The 22024-nt window shown below is 51.3% G+C and overlaps 1 protein-coding gene across 9 annotated transcripts in view; it reads left to right on the top strand.

Annotated features, from left to right (window-relative positions):
- SGSM1 (small G protein signaling modulator 1) overlaps positions 1-22024 on the top strand; it is a 496957-nt gene that overhangs the window by 390073 nt on the left and 84860 nt on the right. The window contains exons 1-2 of one of the 9 annotated variants that reach the window (XM_078435574.2): positions 4383-4514; positions 4611-4654. The exons of the other annotated variants lie outside the window; for them this stretch is intronic. Coding sequence (XP_078291700.1) covers positions 4496-4514; positions 4611-4654 — 63 coding nt within the window. The 5' untranslated portion in view covers positions 4383-4495. Of the gene's footprint in view, positions 1-4382; positions 4515-4610; positions 4655-22024 lie in introns of those variants that run through there. 9 annotated transcript variants of the gene reach the window in all.

Genomic DNA, 22024 nt, shown 5'->3' with positions numbered 1-22024 from the left:
CCTCGCAGAAATACCCTCCACTCTTAGCATATGTCATTTTATGGATGTGTTCTGTCTCACAGATATTTCTAGGATGACCTTTCAATACCACTCGAGACCTAAGAATGACTTTATGCCTCAGTATAATGTGAGGTCCTTTATGCCAGTAGCATCCATGCCTAAGGGGTTGCCTCCATCCTTGGAATCAGGAAGTATTCTAATCCAAAAATGCAGCTGTCATCTGAGAGAGCTGCACAGAATTCTCTCAGAAACTCCAGCCTGGTGGTGTCTGGGTGGCTCAGTCAGTTAAACATCTGACTGCAGCTCAGGTCATGATCTCATGGTTTGTGGGTTCGAGCCCCGCATCAGGCTCTGTGATGACAGTTTGGAGAGCTCCCTCTCTCTCTCTAAATAAATAAATAAACTTTAAAAAAAAGAAAGAAACTCGAGCCTGGTGTGGGGGCTTAGTTGCTTACACTAGCATTTGAATCAGAGGGGAGATTTTCCACTGTCCTCTTGGAATACAAAACTCTTTTTTCCTTATATTTTGTTTCGGGAGAGTGCAAGTGGGGGAGGGGCAGAGAGCGATCCTTAGAGGATCTGAGGCAGGCTCCTCGCTGACAGCAGTGAGCTCCATGTGGAGCTTGAACGCAGGAACCACGAGATCATGACCTGAGCTGAAGTCGGACGCTCAACCAACTGAGCCACCCAGGCACCCCCATAACTCTTGAATCTTTACTGCATAGGTGGGCTGAGGCAAAGCAACGGGCTCCCATTTATTATGGGCAAATCAACTGGGCAGAGGATGGTCTTGCCAGTGTTCATCTAAGAGCTGGTGGTCGGACGCTCAACTGACTGAGCCACCCAGGCGCCCCTGACTTATAACTCTTATAGACAACCCCAATTGCCAGAGTTGATCTGATTGTCATTACCTTCCTGATGACATGCAGGAATCTGCCAGGTTCTTTCTGGGCAAAAAAAAAAAAAAAAAAAAAAAAAAAGAGTGGAGGGCAGTGGGAAAGAAGGTGGTATTTAAGTTGGAAAACGGGATACACAGTCAAAAAGCGGTAGACAACTAAATGCAATTTGGATATACAGTTTGTACATATACTGGACCTACACACACATTCTTGCATGAACTTACGTATGTATGTATTTATTTACACACCTGAAATGAGAAGACACAATCACACACCAAAATAAACCTAATGGAAGAGGCTGACAAAATGGAAGGTGAAAAACTAAGGTGGTTCTTTAAGAAATCAAGATAGCAGCTAAGCGGCTAAACCACCAAGAAGCCTAATGAAGACAAAAAGAAAGCGCCGAGAATCTTTGCAAAGATAATGAAGAAATGATCACAGAGAGGGAAAGGATGAGAAGAGGAATAATTTACAGGCCTCTGCAAAGTAATGGAGAAACCTGGGTAAAAGGGATGGTTGTCTACACCACCTTGCATAAAATCACATCAATTGCTCCCTCTCTGCTTCCTTCATGTTTCCCTCCCACACCTTGTTCCCACGCCTCTGCTTCCAGGAGATAGATCACATGCTACACGTTCCTACCCAAAGAAATAAACAACCACGAAAGAACACACATCCATTTCTGGAGGTAATGAATATGTTTAGTACCTTCGTTATAGTGATGGTGTTACAGGTGAGTGCATAGGAGAAAATTCATCAAGATGTATACAATCAATGTGTGCAATTTGTTGTAAAAAAGAGGGAGACAGAGAACATAAAGGTAATGCAGCAAATGTTAACAGTTGATGAATCTCAGTTAACAACTGATGAATTCAGTTGATCAATATATCAAGATGCTTTGTGCTGTGCTTGAATTCGTCCGCCCACCACCCCCACAGGTTTCAAATTGTATCAAAGTGAAGAGGCCTAGAAGCTGTGAAGAAAGCATTTGTGCATTCCTACTTAGCCATGCACAATGTAACTCTGTCAACTGAGAGAAGAGGCAGAGCTGAAATAAAAACAAAGTTATTTATTTGGGGTCTCAGAATTGCAGTTTGGGAAAGACACATTTGGGCAGCAACCAAAGTAGTGCCTCTACCCTCCCCACCCCCATCCAGGGAATAAAAGGAAAACGTTTTTGAAGACAAAACGGAATGCTTGTATATGTCATTTACCAAGAATTCTGATGACCAAGATTGCTGTTGGTGGCAGGAAACTAAACTTGGTGACCGTAACTGGTTTCTAAGGCTATCACTAAGCGGGGTCTCTTACTATAGCAAGCTGCAGGTGTTTGGGCCGAGTCCTGGGAAGGGTTGCAGTTTGGTCCGGTTCCAACATTCGTGGTTCTCCTACTGGTGAGGATGTGCATAAGGCCCATCTCCTTACTGGCCTCTGGCTCCATTTGAAAACCTGTTGACATAAATGACTATTTCATTTCACCTTTCACAATGTAATATATTGAAGAAGATAATATTAAGAGGCCAAAAATGAAGCTTGGGCTTATGTCCGTGTTGTGTTGAAAGCAGGCAATCCAAACCCTAAAGCCCTTAATGCAGTGGCTGGCACACAGCAGGTCCTAAATATAAGGTTCTAATATATAGGAGGGGGGGGGTGGCTACCAAGCAACCATTTCACATTCTCTGGGCTCCCCGGGGACTCTCACTGGAAATAGTGGGGCGGTGGGTTGTGATTGAGACTCCCCTTGCCCAGCAAGAAGCAGGCATAGGTCTCAGGCCAGGCCAATAGGATGCTCCCTCCTTGGAACGGGAACCTCCAACAGCTGGAGCTCCTTCCACCTGAGTGGTGGCACCCTAACCACTCTGTCCTTGCCAGGTGACTATTCCCATGGGTTCTCTTTCTGGAGCTACCTTGCTTTCAACCCAGTCCTCCAGGCCCCCCTTGGACTCTGGGAATGCCCATTATCCTTCCAGCTTATTTTCTTTTCCCTAAGCTAGTCAAAATCATCTTCTCTGGCTTATGGCACTGACAAATGGAGAAAAGGGGACTCTGAATCCCCTCAGCAAGAGGGTGTGCTCTGAGCTGTGACAGGAGGGCTGAAACCCAGGGGGCGCTTGAGGGCAGGATGCAAGTCCTTTAAGTGGACTTCAAGGCCTTAACAGGTCTTGGAAGACTGCCAACCCTTCTTGTTCATGCCACTCCAGCCCTACTGGCCTCCTAGCTATTTGTCACACCCAGTGGCACACTCCCACCTCAGGGCCTTTGCACTTGCTGTTCCCTTTGCCTGGACTGCTCTTCCTCTAGAAATTCCCCAATGTACTCTTCTCTTCTTTGCTCAAATGGCGTCTCCTCATGGGGCCTCCATGAGGAGCCTACTTCAAAAATACAAACCCCACCTGTCTCCTTTGCCTACTTCATTTTTCTCCAGAAACTTCCAACATACCACGTCATCTGCTTATTTATTTTTCTGTCTACATCCTACGCCCCGTGAGGGCAGGCTTTTGCCCATCTTGCTCACTTCTGTATCCACAGTAACCTGGCATGTAGTAGGTGCTCGATAAACGTTTGTAAACCGGTGTTGCAGTCTGGGTGGACGCGGTCAGGAACTTGGTGGAATAAGCGTTGGTCCCAAAGAGTGTTGGAGATCCTGGCTGACAAGTGCCCTATTGGGGTCCTGGAAGGATCCCACTCTGCCACTCTCCCAGTGACCTGCATGTGGGGGAGGGAGTCACGTAAGGCCTGGCCAATCTGGGTGGAGAGCCACTGTATCTTGGAAGACTCAATAATAATAATAATAATAATAATAATAATAATAATAATGAAAATGGCAGCTTTTATGGTTGCTGGTCTTTTTTCTTAGGTCTCTGTTAAGTGCTTTACCTTCACTATCTCTTTTACGTCTGGTATCGTTCCGATGAGGTGGTCCTATTACACCCATTTTATACATATACATATATTTTAATGTTTATTTATTTTAGAGACAGAGCACAAGCAGAGTCGGGGCAGAGACAGAGGGAGACAGAATCGGAAACAGGTTCCAGGCTCTGAGCAGTCAGCACAGGGCCCGATGCGGGGCTCGAAGCCATGAACCAGGAGATCATGACCTGAGCCAAAGTCCGACACTCACTCACCCGACTGAGCCACCCAGTCGCCCCTATTACATCCATTTTAAAGATGAGAACCCTGAGGCTTGCAGCGTGTCAGTAACAGGCCCCACCGCCTCAGGCCACTTCCCTGCAGCCTGGCAAGGAGCGGATCTGGGAATGAACGATGCATTTCCGCCCTGCCCAATAGAGGGGGAGTGGGACCTGGGGCGCCGGGCATGGGAGGCGGGGCTTCCCACGGAGGCGGGGCTGCTGGTGGTAGGGGCCCAGAGCGTGCGTCTGCCCAAGGACCTTCCCGCCAGGTGCCAGGCTGCGCCGCGGCGGCGGCTCGCGCGTGGGGGGGGGGGGGGGGGGGGGGGGCGGTGGCTGCGCGGGCGGCTGCGCGGCGGGGCCTGACGTCACCAGGCGCTTGGCCCCGCCCCCCCGCGGCTGCAGCTGCAGAGCCAGAGAGCCGGCACCGCCGCCGCCTGGGCTGGGAACGCAGCGCGCGCGGCCATGGCCTCCGTCGCCGTGGGTAAGCGGGCGCAGGGCGCGGGGGCGGCGGGAGGGCAACCCCAGGCCCCCGCCCCCAGCGCTCGGCTGACCGGCTGCCCCCCGTCTGGTCCCACAGAGGCGGACACTCGACAGAGGCTGCTGCGCACCGTCAAGAAGGAGGTGGGTGCGGGGGGGGGGGGGGGCGGGGGGCGCGATCCTGGGGGAGGGGGCTTTCAAGCACCCGGGGAAGGGTCCCCGACGAAGAGGTGGCCGGTGGCCCGCGGCGGCTGCGGGGACGGCCATTTCCGGTTTGGGGCTCACCTGGCTGGGTATTTACCTCCCGCGGAACTGGAGGCGGTGAGTTTGGGGGTTGGAGTATAGGGGACTCTGGATGTTTTTATGCTGTGTGCAGGGGCGGGTGCAGCGGGAGGGCCCTCCCCCCTCCCCCGTCCCCCGTCCCCCGTCCCCCCTCCCCCCTCCCCCGGGTGTGGGGCACCCCTGGATATGTCTGGGTAGGACCTCCTCTTGTGGAGGAGCCGGTGGTTGGATCTCAGGAAGGTGAGGCAAGCGCCTGGGGGTGCTGACTGGGCGTATTGGGTGGTGGGGGGCTGAATGGAGCTGCAGAAGGAAGACCAGACTTCGGAAGGGGGGAAAGGTTCACTGTGGAAAAATGCCCCTCGTCCCAGATCTCCCCTTTCCCGCAAATTCTCAGTGCTTGGAGCCACCCCCAGGAGCCAAGAGACTCCCCCCGCCCCCCATCCCTGAAAGCCCCTGGCAAGTGGGTGACTCCATTTGTGGGCTTGTCCCCTGCTGTTTTGGCAGGTGGGTTTCCCTTACCCCCTACCCCACCCCCACATGCAGTAGAGTGAGAAGCAAGCAAGGTTCAACTGTCCCTCTGCTCCTTCCCTCTCCTTGGGGCCAACTGGGAACCCAGTCCAGCCTTTAGTTTGTAGCCCTGGACTGCCCGCAGAGGGGAGAATCCATAGTGGTTGGTTCCCGGGAAGCGTTTAGATGCTTGGACTGTGTGTGTGCGTGTGTGTAAAGCATGCACACGCCTATGTGGGCGAGGACATGTGGCTGTGAGTGTGTGCCTCTGAGCATGTCTGTGCATCGGTCTGGAGATATCCAAGTATATCTTCTTATTGCGTGTACATGGGTTTGTATGTTTATGTGTTTTCGTGAGTATGAGGTGTATCTGTGTGATGCATGAGTCTCTGTGTACATGGGTGAGGCCGTGACCATGTATGTGTGATTGTATGTGTGTCTATTGCCTTCCTTATGTCACTTCACATCTGGGTCCCTGTCAATGCTGAGCTCCCTCACTCCTGTATCTTGAGTCCTCAGCCTGAGACCATAAATGCCCTCAGACCTTGGGGGCTGGCCTCATATCTGTGCCTGTGTATGTGTGTTGAGGGTGTCCACATGTGGTGTCAGCACTGAGCACCAAGAAGCCCCTCCCCGCCTGGTGGCAGACAGCCACCAAAGGACAGGCTTGAAGCCTAGACCTGTTGCTGCCCCTGCCTGCTCAGAAAGCTCGGGCATATGTCTACGTATAGGTCTCCAGGTGTGGCATGTCTCGCGTTGTTGAAAGAATCAGCTCCAGGGCTGACTGTACATTCTAGCATTTCTTTTTTTTTTGTTTTAACGTTTATTTAGTTTTGAGACAGAGAGGGACAGAGCACGAATGGGGGAGGGTCGGAGAGAGAGGGAGACATAGAATCTGAAGCAGGGTCCAGGCACTGAGACGTCAGCACAGAGCCCAACGCGAGGCTGGAACTCACAGACCGTGAGATCATGACCTGAGCCACAGTCGGACGCTTAACCGACTGAGCCACCCAGGCACCCCTCATTCTAGCATTTCTCAATAAGGTGGGATGTGTGGAATTCCTCAGAAAGGCCCAGATGTTTTCAGTTTAGCCCTCTTAGAGGCCCTGTGGGGACCTGAAGAAAGCTCTATGTAGATAGACCACCTTCCAACAAAACATACAGACCTACAGTATTCTGATGACTGTGTTAGGGGAGGGTGTCTCTAGCACCTCCCCCAAATGCCTTCAGGTTAAAAACCTGCAGACTCTTTGTTCATTGTTTAACCAACCTAGCTGTAATATGTGCTCTGCAGATGTTTGCAACTGGAATGGCTGTGTTTTCAAGGAAATGGTTGGCTGTTCAACTGGGAGTGGGGGGCCACAGGCAGAAGAATGTGTGAACAAGGCATCTGCCTCTGGGCAGGGCTCCAGCTGGGACCCTGGTCCCAGCTCTGCCAGCAGCTCCCTCGATACCCTGTACAAGTCCTTTCCCCTCTCGAGGACTCAGTTTCCACATGTGGAGAAGGAGCGTCCTTGGAGATCCCACCCATATCAGTCTAGTTTGGATTATTGGCTGCGGGGTGGGGGACTGGGGTGGTGGGGTGGGTATACTTTGCCCCTGGTGACCAGAGGTGTGGGCCTGCATCCTCTCTCCTGGGAGCAGCCAAGTTTGGGGCATCGAATGAGCTTTCTGCCTGACAGGAGGCCAAGGCCATCGCCTGATCAGAGGGACCTGTGTGGCATCCCACTTGGTGCCTCAGTGGGGCAGGGACAGAACCTTGCAAATTTGGGCAAAAGGCCTCTAGCGCCCATTGACTCCGGATCTGCAGTCAGAAGGCACAGCTTACAGTAGTGAGTTGGTGGCTGATTCTGAATTCTGTATTTCGTGGGGCACATCGTTTCAGGAATCAGAACTTCCATTTCCTGGGGGCTACTCTGTGCCGTACTCTGTGTGTACAGGTAACTTTCTGAGGAGAGTGCGATGGTCCCACTTTACACACAGAGAATCCGAGCTTGGAGGGGAGGCGTGAGTTGCTCAAGAGCACACAGCCGACGGGTGTGGAGCCAGGGTCTTCACCCCCAGGTCTGTATGACATCAGAGCCAGGCTTTTACCTGTCATAACCCAAACGTGTCCATCCACATCTACACAGCACTGCAATGTCAGCACGTGTGGTGCCATGATTTCCATCACACGGATGTGAAAACTGGCCCAGAGAGAATAAATGATGTCCCAAGGGCACAGAACCAGTAAAGGACAAGTTCAGGTCTTCTGTCTGTGAGCCCTTTGTTCAGCACGGGTGACCCCTGAGGGCATGGCGACAAGCCCCTGTCCCACTAAAGCCGACTTCCTCTCTCCTTCCCTTTCTCTGCCCACCTCTTTGGGGAGCATCTCCCCCCAGTATCAGAGAGCCAGGCTCCAGTGGAGTGGCATAGGGAAGCTCTTTGCCTAGAAATCCAGGAGTCAAGTCAACTCTTCCTTCTCCCCATTTTCTGGGTTCAGAGGAGCCACATCCCTGCCTGTCACAGCCTTGCCCAGAGACACCTTCCGCCCTTCTTTCTGGAACTGTTGGCTGAACAGTCAGTTGCTTTTTTATTTTTTCTATTTAAAAAAATTTTTTTAATGTTTTTCTTTATTTTTGAAGGAGAAAGAGAGACAGAGCATGAGTGGGGGAGGAGCAGAGAGAGAGGGAGACCCAGAATTCAAAGCAGGCTCCAGGCTCTAAGCTGTCAGCACAGAGCCCGATGCAGGGCTCAAACGCAGAAACTGTGAGATCATGACCTGAGCTGAAGCCGGATGCTCAACTGACTGAGGCCCCCAGGTGCCCCAACAATCAGTTTCTTTAGGCAAGGTGTGCAAGCTTGGGATAAGCCACTGAAGCCACAAAGGTCAGCAGAGGCTGTGGGGCTGGAAGCTCTGTCCAGTGCTGATTTGGGGAGCCAGTATGACCTAGCACCGTGAAGCAGGTGAAGAAGGAGCTCTGGGTGAGGTTCGAAATTCTGGTGGTTCAAATTCTGGTGTGTGTATTTACTGAGGGGAGTCTGTGTGCCAGACATTAGGCTGGGCTCTGCGGACACAGCAGTGAACAAGATAGTCCTGCCCCCTTGAGGCTGACATCCCAGTATGGTAGGCACACCCTGATAGACCTTCTGAGTGTGATTAAAAGGATCATTACAGGCTTTTTGCACCACAGTGTGAAGGAGAGGCACTTGGCCCCACAAGAATGTGTAACAGGGTGAAGTAACCTCATGCAGGTGGCCCAGGAAGGTTTCCTGGAGGTAGTGATGTTTGAGAAGATAAGGTAAAGGGAGGAGGTGGAAAAAGAAGAACACCGTTCCTGGCAGAGGGAGCTGCGTCTACAAGGACTTTGTGGCTGGAGGGAGCACAATGAACTTGAGGAAGAGAGAGGGCTCGGAAGTGGCTGGAGTACAGAGAAAAGGAGAATGGTGCCAAACACAGAGGGGCAGAGCATGTGGTCCTATCCTAAAAGCACGAGGAAAGGAATGGGGAGGACATGAGCTATGCGGAAGGAGAGAGTGGAGCTAAAATTGATTGCTTGTAAATTGCGCAGTCTCAGGCAAGCATCTGTCTTTCTGTTCATGAGGGTCTGGGTTTCGGTTTATCCATGATCAGGAGGAAAATTACTCACCTATCAGGATGAGCCATGGGCAAACAGCCACCGCATTAGCCTGAGCTGCTTCTGAGCAGGTATCTAATTTTGTCTGTCTCCTCAGTGTCGCCCAGGGAAAGCTGGAGACAGGGTGGCCGCAGCATGATTTCTTCCAGTTGAGATCCAGCCCACTCTCATCCTGGCTCCTGCCAGGCCCGCTTTGCCCTCCCCTCCTTTCCTCTCCCCGCCTCCACCCCTTAATTTTGTTTTGGTTCCCAGAGCAGCAGGGACTGGCTTCTCGTTGCCATGACGACTGCCATTAAAGGAGCCTGCCCATGACACAAATTGATCAGGGAAGCCAAGTGACTAACCGCCTTGTTTTCTTGCCTTGAGCTGGGCCTGGCAGGCCTCTTAATTGGAAGGAAGGCAGGTGCTTGAGGGCCAACCCCCTGGAGGGGGAGTGGGGATGAGGGGAGTGCTAGAGGGCAGGCCACGTGTACCTCTGCAAACTGGAGCCTTTGTCACTGCCACTGAGCTGGGTGTGTTTGGGGAGCTGCACCTCCCAGCCCCTGGGTGTGGGGTGATGGGATGGGGGGAGGAGGGCATCCCATGCTAAGAAGACAGGAGGAAAGAGAGTCAACCAGTGTTTCTACCTCCTAAGAAGATAGGAGGAAAGAGAGTCAACCCCATGGTGCTTCCAGTCTAACCCAGTGGTACTTCATGAACGAGGGGTGGCAATGTTGCCCCCCCGGGTAGGGTTGCCAGGTAACATAGAGGTCACAGAATTAAGTTTGAATTCCAGATAAACAGCAAGTACTTTTGGAGTGTCAGTACGCATTGCTAAATCTGGCAGCCCTACTCCAGGGGGACGTTTGGCAACGTCTGGGGATATTTCTCATGGTGAGAAATGAGAGTGCTGCTGGCATTGAGTGGGTAGTGTCCAGGGATGCTGTTCAACTTCCTGTAATGCCGAGGACAGCCCCCACCACGGAGAAGTGTGCAGCCTGGAATGGCACTGCTGTAGAGGTTAAGAAACCTCTGTGCTAGGCACTGTGCTGAGTGCATGCCAAGCATTCCTTCTTTCGCTCTTCATGACAGCCCTGAGAGGGAGGATAATTATTTCCTTGACTCGATAGAGGAGGAGCTGGAGGTACAGAGATGTTAAGCAGCTCACGTTAAGTTCACACAGCCTGTCCGTGGAGAAGCTAGGATTCAAATCCTGCTTTCTCAGGCTCTGAAGAGTGGCCTCATGGAGGTTCATCAGAGACCCTGGAAACATGGCTTGGGGTCAGGTGTGGGGGTGGGGGCAGATAGATGAGGCAGGAAAGTCATTAGTTACAGCTTACTTTGGGGCTGTGAATGCCAGGCTGCAGCCTTTGCTCTGTCAGGTAGTGGGGAGCTATGGAAGACTTCAGAGCAAGGAGGGTCTTGCTTAGACTTGAACTTCAGAAAGTTTCAGCTGATAGTAGGGGCCAGGATTGACCCTTTCTGCCATTTCTTAGAAGAAAACGTCTTCCTTTCCTTCCTTCCTACCTTCTTCTCTACTCCCTCTCTATCTCCCTCCCTCTATTCCTTCCTTCCTTTCTTCCACAAATATTTACTGAACATCTACTATGTACCAGGTATAGCTTAGGAACTGTAAAGAAGGAACAAAGCAGCATCCTGTTCACATGCTCTCAAGCATAGAATGTAGTTGGGGGACAGATAGATAAACACATTTTAAATATGCGCAGGCACATCTCGGAGACATTGTAGGTTTGGTTCCAGGCCACTGCAAGAGAGCAAATATTGTGATAAATCAAGTCAAAAGGAATTTTTTGGTTTTCCAGTGCATATAAGAGTTATGTTTAGGGGCACCTGGGTGGTTCAGTTGGTTGAGCATACGACTCTTGATTTCGGCTCAGGTCATAATCTTGTGGTTCATGGGATCGAGACTGTGGTCGGGCTCTGCGCTGATGGTGTGGAGCCTACTCGGGATTGTCTCTCTCTGCCCCTCCCTTGTGCTTTCCCTCTCTCTCTGTCTCTTTCAAAATAAGTAAATAAACACTTTTTTAAAAAAGTTATGTTTACACTATGCTGTAGCATTTTGTCTAAAAAACAACGTATGCATCTTAAGGGGCACCTGGTTGGCTCTGTCAGTTAAGCGTCTGACTTGGGCTCAGGTCATGATCTCACAGTTGGTGGGTTCGAGCCCCACATCAGGTTCTGTGCTGACAGCTCAGAGCCTGGCACCTGTTTCAGATTCTGTGTCTCTCTCTCTCAAAAATAAACATTAAAAAAAAATTTTACTACTATGTTATGTCGTATAATTATATTAACTTTATTTTTATTTTATTGTATATGATGTGTAAATTTTTCAAGTTTTTTCATAATTTTCTTAAGTTTACTTATTTATTTTGAGAGAGACAGCATGAGCAGGGGAAGGGCTGAGAGAGAGAGAGAGAGAGAGAGAGAGAGAGAATGAGAATCCCAAGCAGGCTCAGCTCTGTCAGCGCAGAGCCCAATGTGGGGCTCGAACTTACAAGCCATGAGATCATAACCTGAGCCAAAATCAAGAGTCAGATGCTTAACCGACTGAGCCACCCAGGCACTCCTATTATATAAGTTTTTTAAAAGGGAGTGAGAAGTGGAAGCTTCCCTAAAAAACACCTTACTGTTAAAAACGCTAACCATCATCTGAGTTTTCAGTGAGTCATAATCATTGATCACAGATCACCACAACAAATATAATAATAATGAAAAGGTTTGAAATATTGTGAGAATTACCAAAATGTGACCCAGGGACACAAAGTGAGCAATTGCTGTTGGGAAAATGTGCTGATCTAGACTTGCTCGATGCAGGCTTGCCACAAACCTTCAATTTATTTTTTAAAAAAAGGCAGTGTTGGGGCGCCTGGGTGGCGCAGTCGGTTAAGCGTCCGACTTCAGCCAGGTCACGATCTCGCGGTCTGTGAGTTCGAGCCCCGCGTCAGGCTCTGGGCTGATGGCTCGGAGCCTGGAGCCTGTTTCCGATTCTGTGTCTCCCTCTCTCTCTGCCCCTCCCCTGTTCATGCTCTGTCTCTCTCTGTCCCAAAAATAAATAAAAAACGTTGAAAAAAAAAAAAATTAAAAAAAAAAAAAATAAAAAAATAAAAAAAGGCAGTGTCTACTATTAGAAGTCCCAAGTACTGTGAGGAAAATAAAGCTGGAAAGTGGGTAGAGAGGTGTGAGAAGGGCTCTCCAGAGGCGGTGGTCAGGGTTGGGTGACATTTGGACTGAGACCTAAAGGGAAGGAGGGGACCATACTGACATCTGCAAGAAGGGTGTTCCTGACAGAGGGAACAGCATGTGCAAAGGCCCTGAGTGGGGAACAGTGAGTAAGGAAGAGGCTAAGGAGCCTGGAGTGGAGTGAACAAGAATGGAGGAGGAGGAGAGACAAGGTCACAGGGTCTTGTGACCCTCAGAAGTGAGATGGGAGCCATGGGAGGACTTGGCACAAGGGAAGAAACATGGACTCATCCATGTTGTGGACTGCTCAGGCTGCAGGACTGGCAAAAACTGTGGGGGACACCAAGGCGAGAGAGGAAACTTGTTTTCTGAGCTTTCAATTCTTGGGCTAGAAAGCACAGCCCCCCCACTCTTCCCACTTCCCCACTGGCCTGGCCAAGTAGGGGTTCCAAAAATGCTTGCCAGTTGAATGCAGGAATACTGGGTGCAGATATTTTGGGGCTCTCTGATGGTTCTAGGGTTGACTCAGATCAGTTCACATGTGTCGTGTTTTCAGGCTTAAGACGGCAGAAATGCTCTTCGTGAATAACGCAGCCACATCCGTGCGCACTGCGTTTTGATGCTTTTCTCAGGTCTCTGGCAGTGCGGCTTCCGGGAGCTTTTGCTAGTGCAGCGCTTGGGCTTCAGCACCTTGGTTGATGTGAAGAGAGTGGCAGGAGGGGCCCTGGCTTTCTGTGTGGGTGATGTCTCCTGTGCAGTGTGGCTGCGTCTCCCCTGAGGTCACCGCATGAGGGGCTCCGGGAAATGGCGGTAGCGTTTGTTGCCGGTTGGCAGGTAGAAAAGGACATTTTTGTCACCCCAGTGGGCCTGCAGTTCCTGGCCGCAGGTCCCAGGATGGGAACTGAGGACCCCAGAGACCGTGTCCCAGTTCTGCCCCTAACCACGCCCCTCCTCCCTGTGTCGTTCTGCTTTCTACATGGATGAGGGTGGACAGCTCTAGTGTTCTAAGAGCCTCAAGCCATCAGATTTGGCCAGCATCACTCTCTGAGAGCCAAGTCTTCCACGTTTTCTCAGCTCCACATTTGCCAAGCCCATACTTAAGACCCATTAAAACTCAGTAGCTGCTAAGACTATTTTGGAGTGTCCATTCCACTCAGGAAAAACAAGGGCTCAACTGAAGGCTTTCTTGAGGATAGTCTTTTACTTTTTATTTTTATTTTATTTTATTTTTTTAACGTTTTATTTTTTATTTTTGAGACAGAGAGAGACAGAGCATGAACGGGGGAGGGGCAGAGAGAGAGGAAGACACAGAATCGGAAGCAGGCTCCAGGCTCTGAGCCATCAGCCCAGAGCCCGACGCGGGGCTCGAACTCACAGACCACAAGATCATGACCTGAGCCGAAGTCGGACGCCCAACCGACTGAGCCACCCAGGCGCCCCATCTTTTACTTTTTAAACAGCACTTACTGAGCACTTCATACAGATGAGCTCGTTTAATTGTCCCCTTGCCACGACACGGATAAACCACTATCCCTTATAGCTAATGAAATCGATACACACAGATGGCAAATGCCTTGCCAAAGGTCATGGACATTGTCAGTGGTACGGCTTGGGGTTCTGGCTCTAGAACCCTGCTCTGCATTACCCTGGAGCCAAAGCCAGTGACCTGCATATGGTTATGAGCTACTCTGAGAATGTGGAGTTGGGGAAAGGTCCCGCCTTTGCAGCTGGACAGCCTTGAGTTCAAGTTCCAGCCCTGCCATTTGGCAGATTCACGAAACCTTCTGGCTTCCGTTTCCTCATGTATGGGATGGCGGGGGGGGGGTCACGTACCAACACGGCACTGCATTGTGCTATCGCTGCCGAAGATTCACCAGTATTTATGAAGGGACCAGGCACTGTGTTTGGCTTACCCTTTGAGAGTTGAGGGGCACCTGGGTGGCTCAGTCGGTTAAGTGTCCAACTCCTAATTTCAGCTCAGGTCATGATCTCACAGTCGTGAGATCGAGCCCTGCATTGGGCTCCACACTGAGCATGGAGGCTGCTTACGATTCTCTCTCTCTCTCCTCCTCTCTCACCCCCGCCCACCCCTCTCCCCCACTTGCACGCTCTCTCTTGCTCTCTAAAATAAATGAAATAAAAAGAACTCAGTTGCAGAAGGATGTTTTGCTGCCCTGTCTGGTCACATCCGAACTTGCAGATGTTTTAGCACAGGATCTTGCTCTCCCTGGGTAAGCCCTGGGCTGGGGGGCGGGGTGTTGTAGACCTGGAAGGGGGTATTTCTTGGGGTCCAAAGGAATGAGCCCTCAAATGGAGGTCAGGAAGGCTGAGTCTCGCCTGACTGCCTCGCCATCCTGAGGTGGGCAGCTGGATCTCCCCTCTGGGTCTGGTGGGTCACTGGCCCCATGGAAGTAATCCCTCAGCCAAAGAAGGTCCAACACCCTCGTGAGCCTCCTGGCCCTGCCACTTAAGCACTCTGTGCCCCCGGGGGTCAGCAGCTAAGAGTGCTGAACTCCAGTGGGAGGCGGTGTGTTTTTCTTCTAGTAGGTACAGGAAGACAAGTGAATAGATTCTTACACTTTTTTTTCCTCACAGAATCTGGAAGGAACTCGGGTTTATAAAGGATGGGAACAGCTCCCTTTGCAGTGAGCCTCCCTTTAAAAATCAGGTAGCTGAGAGGCACCTGGTGGCTCAGTCAGTTAAGCGTCTGGCTCTTGATTTCAGTTTGGGTCATGATTTCTCAGTCCTGGGGTCAGGCCTGTGCTGACAGCAGGGAGCCTGCTTGGGATTCTCTCTTTCTCACTCTCTCTCTCTCTCTCTCTCTCTCTCTCTGCCCCTTCCTGGCTTGTTCTCTCTCTCCCTCTCTCTCTTCCTCTCTCTCCCCCTCCCCCTCCCTCAAAATAAATAAAACCTTAAATTAAAAACAGTCAGATAGCTGAAACCCCAAGAGTTCAAGGGCTTTGAGTGATGCCTGGGACCTTGAATGAATGGTCCTTTAGTTTGTATTATTTAGTAAGTTATGTTTCATTAGTAAATTCAGATTATAGCAACTATCATTCATTTTTTCCTTCTTTTGTTTTCTTCTCCCTTTTTTGAGAAATAAAGACATTTTACAACCCCCACATATTAACCACTGCTCTAAATCACCAATCCACAAAGCAGGCTTCCTGTCGAGTAGGTACAAGTAGCAACTCCTCTTTACTGATGAAGGAAACCGAAGCTCAGAGAGGTTAAGAGGCTGGACTGAGGTCACACAACTTGAGAAGCAGCACAGCAGGGTGCTGTAGCCAGCTTCACCCATTTCACTGTGGGGAATCCCTTGCAGAGCTAGCTAGAACAATAAAGAAATCTAGAAACACAAAGCCAAAAGGGAAAGAGGCTCAAAAAACTGATTTTATTGGTTCAAGGGTATGGGAAGTTGGTGTGCAGACTGCCAGCTTCAGGTGCAGTTCTGTCCAGGGGTCCCAATGATGTCATCAGGACCTTCTCTGCTTTCTTATCTCTGTGCGGATTTCCTGTGCGTTGGCTTTATGCTTCGCCTGTCTCTGCGGGGAGGGGGAGAGTTGCCCGGCCGCTCTTGGGGTCCAGCCTGCCAGCTTGGCATCAGCAGACAGAGAGTTTCCCCTCCCCCTTGGTTTTGGGGGAAGATGTAGGAGTAGATTTCATCAGACCAGCCCGGGTCACATGCAGCTTTTGCCCCTTTCACTGTGGGACTCGTTGCTCAGATTGATCAAGCCTGAAAGGGCAGTATGGCTTCAGCCCAGTGAGAGTGAGGGAGGGGACCCAGCGGAGAGTCAAGGTGAAATGACCAGACAGGGACATGGGAACTAGGCAGACAAGCCACAGATGTCCAGTGTGACAGGGTGAGGCCGCCAGCATCTGGAACCCAGCCCCTAAGTGTGGAAGTGCTTGGCTGCTGTCCCAAGTGCTGCCTGGGGACCTGCTGTGTGCCAGGTGTCTCTGCCGGGCCACAGATTCGACTCTAGGGGTGTGCAGAACCCTGAAATTGTGCAGACGCTTTGTACTTGCTGTAGGGAGAGCATATCCTCAGTACCGTGAAGGGTCCACAACCCCAAAACCCTAATATGGTTCAGAACCACCCTGAAGATGCTGGGATACCAAGATAAATATGGTTTCTCTGACCTCGGCGTGCTCAGAGATTAAATGCACCCTAACTTCTAACCTGGTGAGCCCTATAATAACAACAACCCCTGATAATAATCATAATTTGTGTTTATTGGGCACCCACTGTGCCTCAGACCCTCGCTGTCCAATGGGAGCCACTAGTCACATGTGCTGATTTACGTTTAAATTAAGCAAAACTAAATTGAATAAAAGATACTGTTCCTGAGTCACATTAGCCAGATTTCAAGGGCACAAGAGCGTGTGGCTAGAGATCCTGTTTTGGACAAATGTACAGGAATAGAGCATTTCCAAAAATTCTGTTGTGTTCTAGACATTGGTGCAAAGTGCTTTACATCCTTTAACATATTTAACCTTTAAAAAAAACCCCAAAGGGTAGGTCCTATTTTACCCCATTTTATCGCTGAGTAAATTGAAGCATAGAGGAAGTAAAGTGACTTGCCCAAGGTCACACAGCTGCCGAGGGGGAGAGCCAGGATTCTAACCCAGCCCTCAGATGCAACACTTGACTGCGTTTCCCCCTAACGTAGGCTAAAGGTGGTTAGTATGTTCTCTGGTTCGCCCTGGGTGTGTTTGAAGCAACCGTCAGGGAATTTTGTTTCTTACCTCCTACAGCGGCCCAGACCCCCAGAGAGAATGTAGGCACGCTCCAGACCCCGTGCGTGCCTTCCTCATCTGTGAGGCCCATGTGGGTCTGTGGAAGTGGGGCGCATTGCCGGGGAGCCGCCTCATGCAGCAGGCAGAAGCACCCAGAAGAAAGCTGGCCGGTCTCCAGGGTGTGGGCTGAGAACGTGAGACACGCAGGCCATTTTCTTTGGGAACGGAGGGGCGGCGGTGGGGACTGTCTTCACAACTGCATCATCTCCAGGGGTGGCTGTGTGCGGGAGTGTTGCTGGAAGGACCTTTTTGCCAAGGTGCCCCCAGGCGAATGCTCCAGAACCAGGCACTGGGGGGACCTCCTTGTCAGGGGCCATGTGAACACCTGTGCAGGGCAGCGACGGGAGTCCTGTGTGTGGGAAACCCATTCTCGAACCCCACAATACCCCCCCTTCCAGGTCAGGGCGGGTTGGCAAGCACTATCCTGTGCCGGAACGATGCCTGGTGCCTATTTATAGCATCCCAGTGAACGATTAACCGGGGCCAGGCTAGCAGCAGCCGAATGAGAGAGGCTTTTGCTTCCCTTGCAAGGCCAACAGCCACATTTAGGGCAGGTTAAGAAGGTCATGCTAGAGGGAGGACTTTTCTAGCACTCAGAAGATCCATGTGCCACGGCTTTATCACTTCTGTCTCCCCTCCCCCCCCCCCCCCCCCGCGCTCTCCCCCACACAGATGGGACTGTGGAATGACCCTCCTGTGTCTCTGCTTTCAGCATCCATCTGTGTGGATGTGGAGGGCAGGGTGGATGTGTGTGGGCGGGAGGGTGGGGCAGGTCTGTTCTGGAACTGCGTGTGAGAGAGAGTGTAGGAAGGAGAGCTTTGATCCGTTGAGCAGTGTCTGCTGAGCTCCTACTGTGTGCCAGACGCCTTCAGGCCCCTTCTTTGCAGCGCATTGCAGGCCCCAATGGGCTGAGGATGCAGAGGAACCGCTCTGGAAGGAGGGCTTCGCCCATGTGCTGGAACGTTGGGCCTACTGACATCCTACATCAGCAGCAGAGCACAGAAAGGATATTTCCATTTTCCTTTCTTTTTAATAGACTTTGTTTATGTTTTTAAAGCAGTGTGAGGCTCACAGTAAAGATTGAGTGCAGAGTACAGACCTTTCTCATACATCTCTTTATCTGCCCTAAAACTCCTCTGTGCTCTGCCTGTTCATCCCTCCCTCCCCCGCAATCCCTGGCAACCAGTGATCTTTTTACCGTCTCCATAGTGTTGCTTTTTCCAGAACGTCCTACAGCTGGAATGGTACAGCACGTGGCCTTTTCAGCCTCTTCATCCAGTAATAGCATTTCAGGTCAGACATTTTCCTTTTGTCGCGGTGATTGTCCTTCGGAGACCGACGTGCAGCATCGGGAGCCGGAAGCAGTGTGGAGCCGGGAGGTGAGGGGTGAAAAGTGATAGCGGGGCACAGGTGGGGCAGCCGGCTGGTGCTGTGGGACCCAGGCTCCGGGAGCAGGCAGTTGGCCGTGGCTGTGACTGTGACTGTGCCCTAGGCTCAGGGAGCAGGTGCGTTGGCCACCGGGACTCCGGAGCAGGAGACCTGGATTCACATCCCAGCCTCTTCACGGACCAGATGGTCTCTGTCCCTCCTAGGTCAGCTGCATCATTGGGAGAACAGAATAATAGCAGTGACACCCACATCGCACACTTGTTGTGAGTCTTTTTTAATATATGTGTTTTTTAAATTTTTTTTAACGTTTATTTATTTTTGAGACAGAGCATGAGCAGGGGAGGGGCAGAGAGAGAGGGAGACACAGAATCTGAAGCAGGCTCCAGGCTCCGAGCCGTCAGCACAGAGCCTGACGGGGCTTGAACTCACAGACCGCGAGATCATGACCTGAGCCAAAGTCGGACGCTCAACCGACTCAGCCACCCAGGCGCCCTTGTTATGAATCTTTGGTGGGAAGCACCAGTAGGTGTCTGTTGAATGAATGAATGAACCCACTGTGTGCCCGCCTCGGTGCAGGGCAGATAGTCATGGGTTTAAGTTCCCACTCTGCCATTCAAAAGCTGTGTGCCCTTGGGCAAGCATTAACCTCACCAAGACTCAGCTTCCTCATCTGTAAAATGAGTGCCAATACCCATCTCTCCTAATTACCCTGTGGATGAGATGGAATCATGCCCCTAACCAAGCCGCCAGGCTAGGGAACACTTTATAAATAAATGTATAAAGCACTGATTGTGTGCCGGCTACTATGTTAAATGCTTTTGATGTATTATGCCTGTGAGGCTAATACAAATATTACCCATTCTACTGATGGGAATGTTGAGGTTCAGAGAAGGGACATGATTTGCCCAAGATCATCTGTGCAAGAGCTGGGGTTTGAATTCTGGAAGTTTGACTCGACAGCCTGGTGCTCATAGCCGACCATAGGGAACTTGGAAGAGAGGGGAGTCATATCAGCTTTGGGGGGGGGGAAGGAGGGGGCTCTCCGGAGGGAGTGAAGAGAAGGGCCTGTTAGTGAGTCCTGGATGATGGGGTGGTTTCCCCAGAGTGGGAGATGGAGGGAGGAGTGGGTGGGGACATCAGTGGAGGCGACCGCACTAAGCAAAGGCAGGGAGTGGCAATCATGTGAGTCACACAGAAGGAACAGCACGTGTGACCGGAGCTGGGTGCGTGCGGGAAACGGGGAGGGGGAACAAGACTTGGCAGGACCACACAGGAAGGTCGGGCCACACGGTGGAAACGGTCACAGCTTGCAGCCCTGCCCCAGCCCTTGCCAACCCACCTCCTGTGCACCCCACCTATAACAAATTAAAAAGTAAAAGCTACCAGCTATTTCCATGTAGGGCTCTTCCCTGCCACTTTGTCCTTACATCTGTTCCTTCCTTTGAGCTCCAGGGTGGCTCTGTAGAGGCAGTTGTAGGGGATGGTATCACCTCCTCCAGGAAGCCCTCCCTGACCTCCTGACCTACCTCCTCAGGTCAAGTTTCTTTGTTACTTGTCCTCATAGAACCAGATTCTTTTGCTGCAGAGAACTGGCCTCACTTGGTCCTAACGTACCCATTCGTGGGACTTGGCTAATGTCTATCTTGATGGACTGGTGCCTGCACAAGGACAGGAATTCTGTCTGCTTGGCTCCCAGTACCAAACTCATAGGAGATGCTCCATAAATGTTGAGTGAATAGGTGACAGTTTTGGCTCCTGTGATAAATGCTGGCAAGGCAAGCATTCACAGAACATGGAAGAGGTACACTGATCCCTGCTCGGGTAGGGAGAGTCCAGGAAGGCTCCCGGGAGGAGGGGACATCTGGGCTGAAGCCTGAATTGCTCTTAGCTGGCTGGAGCATGTAGGGAGGGGCACCTGGCCGGAGGCACAGGTGAGCGAGGGCACAGAGCGGAGCCCATGGCGCCGCCTTTGGGGAGCAGCGTCTGAGGGTCCGTGGTCCAAGGCACAGCAGGAGACGCTGCCTGCTAGGTCCTCAGCACCCAGGGCGCTCGCAGGGGAGGCAGAGCAGCAAAACCTGCCCTCTGCTCTTCCCCTCTCCTCTTCACTTTGCCCAAATGCCGAGAACGATTTTTAAAGCCACCCTGACACCCTCCAGATACCCTGCATTAACCAGCCTCTCTGCTGTGAGTTTCTGGCAGACCAGAGTCAAGGGGCCTCCGTCTCTTTAGGTACTGCTGGCTCAGTGTTACTCGCCCACCTGCACTGCCAGGCGCCGACCACCTGAGACCCCAGCTGGGGTGAGGTACTCCCTGAGTCAGGACTGAGGCAGCAGGCCTCGGAGGAGCAGATGGCAACCAGGCTGGTTTTTATTTTGGCCTCATATGCGCCCCAGGCACAGTGCTGGGGGCTTTATACCAGGGGGTCCCCTGGGCCAAGTCCAGCCTTTTTGTGAAACTGCTCTTGAGCAGAGAAGAATGGTTTTTACATCCTAAAAGAGGGTTATAAAAACAAGAGACAGTGGGACAGAGACTCTGTGTGGCCTGAAAATATGTTTGACAGATGGAGTAAGTGAAAATTCAGATTGCTGGGGTCGGGGGGTGGTGGTGGTGGTGCGGGGCACCTGGCTGGCTCAGTCATTTAAGCTTCAGGCTCTTGATTTCAGCTCAGGTCACGGTCTTGGGGATTGTGAGGTTGAGCCCTGCATAGGGCTCTGTACTAACATGGCGGAGCATGCTTGGGATTCTCTCTCCCTCTCTGCCTCCGCTCTCTAAATAAATAAATAAACTTAATTTTTTTTTTAAAGTTCAGATTGCCTGGTTGAATCTGAATTTCAGGAAAACAAGTAATCTTTTAGCATAGGTATGGTCCATGCAATATTTTGTACATACTTGCACAAAAAAGAAATTCCTTGTGTATCTGAAGTTTAGGTATCGCTGGGCAGCCTGTATTTTATCTGGCAGTCCTATTCCAGAACCTGAAGTGTTTGCTGTCTGACCCTCTCCAGAAGATACTGCCCACCCTGGCCTTAAACACACAGCAGATGAGATCAGACATCCAAGGGACTTAAAGACACTGCCTGGATCAAAACTCAGTGAGCTTTAGCTGCTGGTGTTAGTGCTACTAATATAATCAGAGTGATCACCAAACATATATTGAGCACGTGCTGTTTGTTTGCCTAGTCAGCGTCCTAGAGATGGACACTAAACGCCCTCAGATGTATAGTGGAAGTCAGACCGTGATAAATTCTAAGGAAACGTCTACAGCAGCAGAAGGGGGTCGGGAGTGGAGCTCTCTTTTACACAGGGTGGGTCTGAGCCCCTGCCCCCATTCTGAGCGCTGTGCGTGTGTTTTTATGAAGTCCGCACGTGGCAGCCCAGATGGGTGGTGTGAGTGTCATCTCCATTTCACGAATGAGGAAACTGAGGCCTGAGGTCACCTCGCTAATGGCAGAATTGGAATTTGACCTGGGCCTAGTGGCTCCCTAAACTCAAGTTTTTGCTGACTTCCCTCAGGCGCCTTCCTTTAGATGGTGCCAGCTGCGTGCTGTGAGGCCCTCTGCCCAGATTTTCCATAATCCTTATGACAGCCCTGCACCCTGGGCTGTATTATTCCTCTCCAGGCACAGGAGGGGTGAGCACAGAACCCTGCCGAGAGGCAGGGGGGAGTAGCGGCAGATCTGAAACCTGGCAGGGTTCAAGGTGGGCAGCACGAGGGTACCTTGGTATGGGTGGGCAGGTG

The sequence above is a fragment of the Panthera onca genome, chromosome D3 (genome assembly GCF_046562875.1).
Source record: "Panthera onca isolate mPanOnc1 chromosome D3, mPanOnc1 haplotype 2, whole genome shotgun sequence".
Taxonomy (NCBI): Eukaryota; Metazoa; Chordata; class Mammalia; order Carnivora; family Felidae; genus Panthera; species Panthera onca.
This window is presented reverse-complemented; position numbering and strand designations above follow the sequence as displayed.